A 12,212-nucleotide genomic window follows, 5' to 3' on the forward strand; every position below is an offset into this window, starting at 1 on the left:
TTTGAGGCTGCAGAGGGGTTACTGGGTGTTGCCAAGACCCCACCCCTCATCTCCCTGCTGCCCCTGTGCTGAGGGCCAGGGTAGACACGCACCCACCCACATGGATGGAGACTGACTGGGCCTGGCCCACATGTGGGTCCTGACGAGGAGGCCCACAGATTAACAGGGCAGGGCACCTGGCCTGGGGACAGGGAAGGGGGAGCATCCATGCCACATGAGGCTCAAGGGAACACACACTGCCCCAGGGTCTTCCCAGGGGTGTGCAGACTCAAACATCCTTCTTTGCCTTCAGACTAGAGAACGAACATGTCCCAGCCCACCACATTTCCATGGTGTGGCACACATGGTGTGACACCAGCTCACATGGCCTGGCCTCAGGTCAGAGCCCATGAAATGCACATAATGGCCCAAATGGACCTCAGTGGCCGTGGGTCCGTCAACGTGATATGAGTTACGACCATAGCCACAGTGAGCAGGAGGAGGGTGTGGCATGGGCGTGGCCTGGCAGGAAGCAGCATCCCTGTCCCAAAATCTGAGGCTGCAGGGAAGGGCGCTCAGGGCTAAGGCTGCCCGGGATGAGTGGGCAGCACTTACTCGGAGACGGAGAGAAGCTGTGGGACCAAGAGCATCCTGGAAGGCTAGCTGAGGAAGTGAGGTTCCAACTGGGCTGTGTCCGCTGGTGAGAGAGCCAGTGGGTGTGGGCCTGGGACGGCGAGGGGCCAGGAGCCATCTGTGTAATCATCTCACACTTGAACTGAGCACCAGCACCAGAATGTTTAATTGATTCTCGTTCCAGCTTTCCCAAGGTCCCACTTGAAGCATGGCATGTGTCTCTCCTGCTTGTCTTCATTTGCATATAGGACCCGGCCAGCAGACACAAGGCTCTGCAGAGGCCCACACAGGGCCTTTCCAAGCTCTGCCTTGGCTTGGGAGTCCTGGGGTCTTCCCCATTTGGCCCTCCGAGAAGAGCTTTTCCCACCAAGGCCCTGGCTGAGATTCGAGGGTCCCCATACCAGCCCCTCTTCCCTCCCTACCTATGCACCTGCGCCAGGGCTGCTCAATCACAGACGCATCCCCTGGCTGGCAGTTGCTCTGTGGGAAGGGGCCCTCCTGCATCCACCTGCTCCTCACACCACGTCAGGGGCTGGCAGCCTCGGGCTGGCCACTAGCCTGGGCCGCCTGGTAGATGCTGAGCAGGGAGGAGATGGTGCCCATGAGGCCCACCAGCCACGGGGGGAAGCGGCCGGCCCACAGGACACCTGGTGGCAGCCAGTGCACGGCATTGGCCAAGTCAGCCAGGTTGCTGAGGAGCGTCAGCACCTCCGAATGCATCCGCACCTCGATGGCCCTCTGCTTGCTCTGGGGTAGCCGACTGTGGGAGCAAAGCAGCCACTCACAGCCCGCCCAACCCCTCGCCCCAGGAAGGCCCCAGACTGGAAAGAGGACGGAGCCTGCCTGTGAGAGGGAACGGCCGGCGATGAGGCCATCCTGACCTTCCATAGGGAGCCCCCAGCCTCAGACCCATACTCCAGACTCCCTGAAGACAGGTGGGGAGGTTGTATGGGGGCTATAGGGTTTTAGGAAGATACGACAGTGACAGTGGCTACTGTCCTCAAAATCTTGCCTCGAGATCATCCTCCCAGCCAGGGGCACAGCTCTGAGCACCCAGCCCTGGGTCCTTGCTCTAGCAGGTTCTACTTCCCACCCAGAGGCCAAGGTGAGGCCCTGTGGCCTGCACACACACGGGCCAGGGAGGGGATAGCTGATCACCAGCAGCTCAGCGGGGTTACCTGGTGAGGTTGGCCATGGGGTTCCTCAGCCTCTGCCTCAGCCTCAGCACCGTCCACAGGGACCTGTAACACCAGAGACAAGAGGGAGACCCGCTGGAGCAGCAGGTACCCTGGTGGGGCAGGGCCTGGCTCCCCAAGGCCACCTGGGTTGGGGGGGCCTCTGCCACCTGTTACTATAGCCACAGGTTCCTTCAGAGTCTGCTGAGCTCTGGGACAAGCGCTCTTCCCTTTCCCTGCCACCAAGGATCCTGTGCCTGCAGGGCAGAGCTCCGCCCCTGGCAGTGCCTCAGAAGCTCCCAGGACAGGTCACACAGCCCCATGCTGCCCAGGCCACACCATGGACCTGCCCAGGGATGAAAGGCCATGAGCCAAGTCCCCCTCTGACCTACAGCCTCTGCCACATCCAGAGCCTGGCCCAGGAGTCTCTGAGCACATAGGGAGAGACAGGCAGGGCTGCACCCACAGACAGCGACCTCAAGGGGACCTCTGAGATCAAGGGGTAGCCACTGCCACCAAACAGAACATGAGGAGACAGAGTGCCGGCAGCACGAAGACTAGAGACTGGAAGGAGCTGCTCAAGCCTAGGCAACGGGGGCCTACTTTGGGGGGGAAGATCTTTCTGGTTTCCAGACTGTGGACAACTAGCACTTTGTCAGGGCATTGGTAAGGATGTGCCTCATCCTGGGACAAGTGACAGCAGATGCAGACATTGTCCCCAGAACAAAGAAGGTTCAGCCTCCCTTCAAGAGGTTAGGGATGGCTCCTCCTCACTCCAGGGATCTGGGGCTTCTCGGCCATCATTAACATGGGGACTGGAGGACCCTGCTCCTCAATGTCTTCTCTAGGCCAGGGGGTTTTGAACAAACTGTCTCAGCAAATTTGCAGAGGAACACATTTAGGAGGAACCCATTACTGTGAGGTTCTAGAAACAGTCAGCTTTCAGAGCACAAAGGCAGTCAGGAAACGGCTGGCTTGTTCCTTTGGGGATTCTGCTGACAAAGCAAGCAGAAGTCAGCGTCCAGGGAGAGGTCACCCTGCCGTCCGCCTCTCTAGTTCCTTCTCCTTCCTGGGTCTGGTCATCAGAATCCCAGCCCCTTGCCCAAGAGGTCCCCAGAACATGTGAATGTGTGGCTGCAGGAAGGATGAAGTACCCTAAGACGGGGGTCATCCCAGATATCAAAGGGGCCCAGCTTCACCACAGGATCCTCAAAAAAGGGAGGCAGGAGGGTCAAGGTCAGGGTCAGAGAGATCTGGAAGATGCTGCTACTGGCCCTGGAGATGGAGGAGGGGGCCACAAGCCAAGGGCTGCAGGTGCCTCTAGAAGCTGGGAAAGGTGGGACCAGCCGCTGAGGCCTTGACTTTAGCTCAGTGAGTCCTGTGTCGGATCCCAGCTGAAACATGACCTTCTAACTGCAGGACTGTGACATGATCAATTTCTGTTTAAAGCTACATTTACTACAGCAATTATTAGAAATAAACATGGCAGGGTGGCCAAGAAAGAGAAAAACTCCAAGAGCTGGAGACCAGACCCTCAGGCCAAGGCAGCCTGCCAATGCCACCCCAGCCCTGCTGAGGAGACTCCACCAGGGACCACAGGGCTCCCTCTGGCTGATGTCACTCACCTGGCAACCCCCAGGAGCAGGGAGAAACCCCAGAGGGCCGTGCTCAGGGTCCACCATCTGGCAGAGTCCATGTGGAGGACCTTGGCGTCAGCGGCCCAGGCCACATGTTCGCATGGATAGTAGAGCTGGTCAGCTACGTTGCCCAGGACAGACATCCAGCGGACAAAGACGTCCTTCTCCTGCAGCGCCAGGGAGATGAAGGGCCCGCAGTCAGACACACACACTGCCCACTTCAGGGCTGCGGCCGCGGCACCATTTCTCCCCAACACAGTCCCAGGATCATGCCCAGGCCCAGAGGTTGTCCATGGCCAGCTGCTGCAGATGAGGACGGCCCGGGTCCCAGGGCTCATTTCTGCTCAGAGCAGCAGGTCTCAACTCAGCTGGGCCATGGAATCCCCAGGGGTTTAAAAAGCCCATGCCCCAACGCCAGCCCTAAGGGTCCTGCCTCCATGGCAGGCGACGCCAGCTCTGGGATGTTGTCCGTGGATCTGTATTTTAAGTTCCTCGGGGATTCCCACATATGGCCAAGTGGACACACCTGCACCAGCCTGCCTTCCTGAAGGCTTCCAGTTCCTGCACAGGGCTCAGCTGAGGCTCTCTGATGCAGGACCCTGGGTGGGGGCCAGGGAAGGCCACATGCAGGGACCAGGGGGAGGAGGGTGCAGTGGGACATGAACACCAGCTGTCACACCCCAGTGTCAGCTGCATGCCAGGCCAGCACAACAGTGCAAGGCTTGTGTCACCTCCCCAAACCCAGGAGCTCAGCACCTCACATCACAGACTACAGATGGAAGCCCCTCGCTCCTCCTCAAGCAAGGACTGGCCTCCTGGCAGATGAAACAGAGCCCCCAGGAGCTCTCGGTCTGCCCCATGCTGGGCCACCTGCCCCACATGTTTGTTCTTTGGGTTTTTGTTCTGTTTGCAGCGCAGCATTTGAACCCAGAGCCTTGTGTGCTGAGCTCCACCCCCAGCACCTCTGCCCCCAAGTCCAGAGTAACTACCTGTATGTTACCCAGCCAAGCAGGCTCAGTGCAGAAGCAACAGATGCACAAAGCATACCAGGTGGCCATAAAGAAAACAGGAGATCTGTGTGGAGGGATCAGAATTGGCCTCCCAGTTGAACTGTTCGGAGGAAATGGTAAGTGGTAGAACAGAGTAAACGGTCCAACTAGCAACAACACACTTGCGCCTGCGTAGGTACAGGAAATCTCATCAAGGAGACGAGGAGCTGACCACAGCTCCTCTGAGGAGGAACTCTGGGGTCCCAGAGATCAGGGTGGATTATATACTCATGGGTCACACAAACAAGCAAGCTTTGTTTTTAAATCAAGGGCTGGGGATGTAGCTCAGTGGAAGAGCTCTTGCTAGCAAGTATGAAGCCCTGGGTTCCAACCCCAGCACTGCCAAAAATTAAAAATAATAAAATTCAAATTAAAATGAGAACATTTGATCATCTCAAAATAGAAAGTAAAATTTAAAAGATAATAAACTGTCCAACAGGGAGCCCTTTGGGACAAGCCCATAAAACACCAGCTGAGCCCAAGGCCACAGGCTTCCCAAGGGTGGGGACCCCTCCCTATAGCCCCTGCAGTTACCTCTGACCCCAGGCCGTACTGCTTGGTGTAGACAAACATGGCCAGGTCGTCAAAGAGTCTCAAGACGGTCCTGCAGTGGCTGAGCTGGGACGACACCACCAGCAGGCGTGTGCCCACTTCGGACCTGGCAGGACACTGTTCAACCAGGACTCCGCCAACCAGCTGGCAGCAGTACCCCAGCGTTCGGATCTGTGGGAAACCAGAAGCGATCAACATGGCCCTGCTCCTGAGCTGCACTGGACCAACCGGCCGGGCCCCCGGCCCTGCAGGACTGAAGGTGCAAAAGTCAAAAGCAACAAGCATCCAACAAAAGCTCAGTCCGAAAGCAGGACAAATGGAAAACCACCGGACAATGGTCCAAAAGGAGAGTCTAACAAGAATCCTGGCTCATGACACTGAGGAGCACAGCCTTTGGGGACAGTGGTAATGGGGACAAAGAAAAGAAAACTACTTCCCACCTCCTTGGTCCTCCTTTCCCAGCAGGCCAGAGGAGGGTGAGATTGGAATGTACATTTGCATCTCCCTGGCTGGGCAAAGCCCTTAGCTGGGCGGCAAACTGGGAGCAAGTGACCTGTCTCAACCCAGTGAACAGGACAGTAATTTGTTTGAATTACTTTAGTGACAAAGGGCCCACTCAATAAGTGATTTGGAGGATCACAAAAGAGATCAGGTTCACCACCCGTATGTCTTTCATTATTTCACCTGCTTCTCAGAAATTGCTAGTTCCTGTTGTTTTACATATTACTTTACCTGTAATTCCTTTTGAGCCCAGGTGTAATGGCAAAACACTGCCATTTAAGTGTTGGAACCTATCTGCCTCACCACCCTGTTCAACCCTAGGAGGGACTGGCCAAGACAAGCTAAGAGTCCAACCTAAGGGACCTGGATGGAAAAACCTTAATGCTCAACTAGAGGAGATTTAGTTGGAACCTAAAAATCCAGACATAGGGGGAGTCCTGAATCATTCTAAATAGTGATGAGATCATTCACAGCAACCTAAGAAGCAACTCCAATGACCTAGTCAGATACTCATATCCAAATGTAGGAATCTGCTTGTAGTAAATGTCCAGTCAGGATGGGTTGGCAGGGACAATCTGAATGATCAAACTACAGGGGACTTGGATGAAACCCACAATGGCTAGGTTACAGTAGAGGCCTGGCCATTGTGGGCTCCCTGGTACCAAGTTGGCTGAAACAACCTAAATGCTCAACTTGAGGGGATGCGGTCAGAACCTAAATGTCCAGCCACGGGGGAAGCCCTGCAACATCCTAAGTCCCCAGAAGAAAAACCTTTCAGGACAAGCCAGGAACTAACTTCAGTGGCTGATCAGATCCCAAGGGTTCACACGAGGGAACTGAGGCAGTGGTTTGGCAGGAACAACCTGTATGTCCACCCTTAGGGGGCGTGGTTTGAGTCTAGCTCAGGCAGGGCCTTTGCAGTGAACGATCCTGAGCGACCCTGTCCCCTCTCTGGCCTCAGTTGCCCCATCTCTGAACTTCGACGGAACTCGTGGCCTCCGGCCCCGCTCGGCCCCAGCCTCACCAGGCGGTCGCGGCCCCTGTAAGACTCCAGCGCCGACGCCAGACCGTTCAGCGCCGCCATGGCAACTCCGCCGTGACGTCAGCGCGACGTCAGCGCGCCGCGCCAGGGGGCGGGGCTAGACCGCGTCCCAGGAGCTTCCGAGCGGCCCGCGAGCACTCTGCGCAGGCGCGGTCGCTGCCCTTTGTCCCTGAACTGGACTTTTGTCTGTTCCACCCAACTTTGCAAAAGTTTGGTGGCCACGTGTGTGCCGCCCGGGCCTGTGACCGGATGAGCCAGCTGGCCGTCCTCTGCCCCATGGCGGCCTGATCAGCTGCCCACTCACAGGGCATTTCAAAATTGTGTGCAATAACCATGGATTAGCTCGTCCAAAATTTTCAAAAAAGTGAACACCCATTTCCTTTTTTTTTTCTTCCCCTCTTTGAGGTGGAGTTCACTTAACGTAAAGGCCACCATTTTAAAATGTATAATCCAGTGACACTTAATACATTCACAGGTTGTGCCCCCACCTGCCCTCACTGGTTTCAAAGTATTTTCATCAGTCCCAAAGGAGACCTTCAGAGGAGACCAGAACATGCCACCACAAAATATGCCGCCTGGGCATGAGGAGTCCTTTGAGCTGAAGACAAAAGCACACAGGAAAACTCTCTGCCCTCCCACTATTTTCCTGAAAGGAAGATAAGTGTACAAAGGTGTCCTCCCACTCTACCAGGAGGGACAAGTGTCCATCACTACAGACATCCTTGGTCCTTATGCACCAGAGGAATCTATTTAACAAACTTTGCTAACTGTCCTTCAGCTGCCATTTATCTTTCTACCCATAATTTGCCACCACGGGAGACTCAAGTCCTTCTCCCTTGTCTTGTCACCTCTCTAAAAATTCACTGTTCCTGGTTGAGAATGACATTTTTCTGGGTGTCGCCCATCTATACCTGAGATACCCGTGTTAATGTTTACTTCTCTCCAGTTGATTCTTTTGTTACAGGGTCCATCTCAGCTTAGAACTAAGGGTGGAAGGAAAATTATTTTTCTTGCTCAGCACCGTGGTCCTATTAAGCAGTCATGCGTAAGAGTCCCTGGTCCTGGTGACCACTAGTCTGCTTTTTCTATTCATATTACCTATTCTTGATATTTCATATAAGTGGAATCAGACAATATGTGACTGCTATGGTTTGGAGAGGTGTCCCCAAAGGCTTCTGTGTTGAGGGCTTAGTCACCAGCCTGTGGCACTATTGGGAGGTAATGGAACCTTTAAGGGGTGGGGCCTAAATTAGGTCATTGGGGGCATGCCCTGGGAAGGGACATTGGAACCCTCCCATTCCTCTCGCTCTTTCTGCTTCGCGGCCACCATGAGGTGAACGGTCCTCCTCTGCCACATGCTCCCACCATGACATTGCTATGTCACCCAGACCAATGGCTCCAAACAACCATGAACCGAAACCCCTGAAACCATAAGCCAAAAGAAACCTTTCCTCTTTGCAAGTTGACTCAAGTATCTTGTTACAGTCCTGGCAAGCTGCCCAACACGATGACCATTTGTGTACTGCTTCTTTCACGGAGTGTAACATTTTCAAAGTTCACCGACACTGTAGCATGGTCCAGAGTTTCACTCTTTTATGTGGCTGAATAATATTCCACTGGATGGTTATACCGCATTTTTTTTTTTTTAAGAGAGAGTGAAAGAGGAGAGAGAGAGAGAATTTTTAAATATTTATTATTTTTTAGTTCTCGGCGGACACAACATCTTTGTTTGTATGTGGTGCTGAGGATCGAACCCGGGCCGCACGCATGCCAGGCGAGCGCACTACCGCTTGAGCCACATCCCCAGCCCAAGTTATACCGCATTTTGTTTCTCCATCCATCATTGATGAACATTTGGGCTGTTTCCACCTTTTGGTTATTATGAACAGAGCTGCTGTGAACATTCATGCCATGTACTTGCTTGACTACTTTCTTTCAGTTCCTCCGGGTATTTATCTAGGAGTGGAATTGCTGTGTATATGTGAGGTGCTGGGAGGGAACCCAGGAGAGCTTTACCCCTGGTTTTTTTTGTTTGTTTGTTTGTTTGGTTTTTTGAGGCAGGTTCTAAGTTTCTGAGGGCCTTGCTAAGATGCTGAGGCTGGCCTCAAACTTGCAATTCTCCTGCCTCAGCCTCCTGGGTTGACAGGCATAACTTTCTGAAGAACCACCCAACTGTTGTCCACGCGGAGTGCACCATCTCAGAACTTCACCCGCTACCCTAAGGACATGTATGACTGCACATTCTTGCCGCAGGACTTTGCCCTGCTGTTCCCTTGGCCCAGGTACTGCGTGGCTCCCATGCTACCCTCCTCTGAATGTCCCCTGAATATCATTTTCTCAGGAGAGCTGCCTGATCACACCCTCGTGGGCGCTGCCTGTGGTTTCATCCTCCTCAGCCTTTAGCATTATCGAATTAATCATCTGCATCACAGAAGAGGGGTCTTTTTTAAGCTTTGAGGTTCGGGGCAAGGCACTGGCTCTGTACTCAGTGACATCACATCGTGGCGATGGCCTTGGCTGGAGGCCAGAGGATGGGAGGCGCCAGGCTTGCTCCTTTCAAGACAACTCTCTCCAGAGAACGACCAAGAAATCCCACAAGAACTCCCTTCAGAGGACATGCCCAAGGACCCAGGGGTCCCCCAAGCCCCAACTGCCAAAGGTCCCAGCAGCCCCCAATAGCGCTGCCCTGCCCGCCAAGCCTGCAATAAGGTGGGCCCTTACAGGACGCATGAGCAGCTCCCAAACCACAGCAGCCATCAAAGCTAAATGCAGGCTGGAGTGTGGCTCAGTGGGAGAGCACTTGCCTGGCAAGGGTGAGGTCTTAGGTTCAATCCTCAGCTCTACATATAGATACATAAAAGATTCATTGATAACTAAAAAGATTTTTTTTAATTTTTTAAAAAGCAAACTACGTGTTCTGTTTATTTTTCTAGTTGCCTATCTCTCCTCAACACATCATGAACTCCACCAGGGCAATGATGTTGGTCTGTCCTGGCACAAAGTGGTTCTCCATAAGTGGGATTGCTTGCAGGGCTCAGCTCCCTGTCCAGGGCTCTCTTCTCACACTCCATATGGCCCTGGGAGAACTTGTCCATTCCCAACTACAGGCATTTGGTTGGAACTCGCCACATCTAGAGCTGGGAGGGGATTGCAACAAGTAAATGCCCAGTTAGAAGCATTTTGGCCATAATCTAAATGCCCATCCGTAGGACAGCATCCTGAATCCTTATGTGACATCATTCAGCACAACCCAGGAACTAACCTCGGTGGCATGACCAGAACCTAAATGGTCAAACTGGAGATTCGGTTGGTATGGGAAGGTCCAGCCCAATCCAGTCCCCAGTACTCTTCCAAAAAACAAGATCCCTGGCTGAGCACCGTGGTGCACACCTGTCATCCCAGCAGCTCGGGAGGCTGAGGCAGGAGAACCTCAAGTTCAAAGCCAGTCTCGGCAAAAGCGAGGCGCTAAGCAACTCAGTGAGACCCTGTCTTTAAATAAAATACAAAAGAGGGCTGGGGATGTGGCACAGTGATCAAATGCCCCTGCATTCAATCCCTGGTACCCCTGCCCAAAAGAAAAGATCCCTGGAACCCATCTATTTCTTCCTGGCCCACAGCCCCCTCCTTCAGCAGCCCCTGTTCTTGCTCATCTAAGACCCTGACTTCCCCACAACAGCCCAAGCAGTGCACCAGGCCTGGCTTATGCTAGACAAGCGCTCCACCATTGAGCTACACCCCACCCAGCCCCACAAGAAAAAATAATTTTAACTCCCACATCCAACCAGTGCCAGTCCCTAGTAAGACTTGAGTGCAGGGGAGTTTGTGTGCATCATCCTTCTGTAATTGGGGTCACTGTTTCTGCAGCAGAAAAAGATCCAAGCCAAGATGGAAGCATGCAGAAGGAAGGAGGCCTCTAGTTTCTGCTGATGCACAATTGGGGGATCCTTTCTCTCAAGCCCGTGCAGTAACCCGTGACTTTGTGATACCACAGTGCATTTCTCTGGGCAGCTGCTGGGTACCAGGCCCTGTTCCAGGCACCCGAGACACATCAGTGAGCTTTGCAGGCACTGCCCAGCCTTCCCAGCACCCGCCATCTGGTTCGAGCTGAACTTGACCTTGGAGAAAGAGACTCAAGCTGGCCTGGTCTTCACAGCTGGCCTTGGTGTTGCTAGGCACTAGTCTGGCAGTCACAGCTGGGCCCCGGCCAACATCCTCCTGCTCAACATAAACAATCCCATGGAATGCCAGCATCAGACAAGGCCACCCTGTGACCCTGGGAGGGCAAGACAAAACAAGCCCGCTCAGCGATCACATCTGAACCCAGGCAGAGCAGGAACGTGGGTGACGGACCCCCTCCCCCTAAGGAGAACCTTGCTAATCCTTCACCCGTCGCAGATTTAGTCTTGCTGCATTCCTCCAACTTCTTCCTGAAAACGATTAAGATACGCAGTAACAGAATGACCTCAATCCCGGCTTCCTGTGAGCTCCAGATCTGCCTCCCAGACCCTCCTTTTCCCAGCAGGCAGCAGGACTAGGCTGAAGTATGAATTGCAGCCGTCTGTCTGGACCAAAGCCAGGAGCTGGCAGCAGGTGCTCAGACCTCAACCCAGGGGGCAATATGATGATTAGCCTGAATTCAGTGAGAAGGAGCCATCGCGAACTGCGTCAGCTTCGCCACTCTGACATCGTTATTTGGTTTTGGTTTTGATGCTTTTAATTTCTCAGTCAACTGGGCACGATGGTGCACACCTGTAATCCTGGCAGCTCAGGAGACTGAGGCAGGAGGATCGCGAGTTCAAAGCCAGCATCAGCAAGACCCTAAACTACTCAAGTAGACCTGTCTCTAAATAAAGTATTAAAAGGGCTGGGGATGTGGCTTAGTGATTGAGCACCCCTCTGTTCAATCCCCAGTACCCCCAAAAAAAATTCAATTAGTTTTACTGAAGTACAATTTATATACAATAAAATTCCCCTTTTTTCTCTTTTGGGGGTACTAGGGATTGAACTCAGGGGGCACTTGACCACTGAGCCACATCCCCAGCCCTATTTTATATTTTAATTAGAGACAGGGTCTCACTTGAGTTGCTTAGCGCCTTGCTTTTGCTGAGGCTGGCTTTGAACTTGCAATCCCCTCCTGACTCAGCCTCCCAAGCAGCTGGGATTATAGGTGTGTGTCACCACGCCTAGCTAAAATTCACCATTTTAAGTATACAGCTTAATGAGTTTCAGCAAATGTACAGTTATATAATCTACCATAACATTCAAAATACAGAACATTTCTATCATTTCCCAGATCTCTCTTGCCTTTCTTGTGTGTTTTCTCCCTCAGTCCTGGGGACTGAACCCAGGGGTGCTTACCACTGAACTACATCCACAGTCCTTTTTTTTTTTTTTTTTTTTTTGAGACAGGTTCTCACTAAGTTGCTGAGGCTGGCCTCAAACTTGCAATTCTCCTGCCTCAGCCTCCCCAACCAATGGGATGACAGGCATGCACCACTGCTCCTGGCCTCCCCCTCCCTTTTTAAAAATATTTTCTAGTTGTCAAGGGACCTTTATTTGTATATGCAGTGCTGAGAATCAAACCCAGTGCCTCACACATGCTAGGCAAGCCCTCTACCACTGAGCCACACCCCCAGCCCTTGTA

At 53.3% G+C, this 12,212-nt stretch overlaps 1 protein-coding gene across 2 annotated transcripts; it reads right to left on the reverse strand.

Moving 5' to 3' along the window:
• Window positions 1–761: 761 nt before the first annotated feature.
• Window positions 762–6,668, reverse strand: PEX11G (peroxisomal biogenesis factor 11 gamma). 2 transcript variants are annotated; one of them, XM_081286622.1, is made up of 5 exons: window positions 6,551–6,668; window positions 5,008–5,196; window positions 3,413–3,591; window positions 1,791–1,853; window positions 762–1,372 (listed from the first exon to the last, which is right to left on the reverse strand). In XM_081286622.1, exons 1-5 carry the CDS (start codon window positions 6,608–6,610, stop codon window positions 1,138–1,140), a joined length of 726 nt encoding a protein of 241 aa, XP_081142748.1. In that variant the 5' UTR covers window positions 6,611–6,668; the 3' UTR covers window positions 762–1,137. The 2 variants fall into 2 exon arrangements, with proteins under 2 accessions (XP_081142748.1, XP_081142749.1); XM_081286623.1 differs by lacking the exon at window positions 6,551–6,668 and adding an exon at window positions 5,758–6,402.
• Between the last annotated feature and the right edge of the window lie 5,544 nt (window positions 6,669–12,212).

The sequence above is a fragment of the Spermophilus citellus genome (genome assembly GCF_964194105.1).
Source record: "Spermophilus citellus genome assembly, chromosome: 3".
NCBI classification, from domain to species: Eukaryota; Metazoa; Chordata; class Mammalia; order Rodentia; family Sciuridae; genus Spermophilus; species Spermophilus citellus.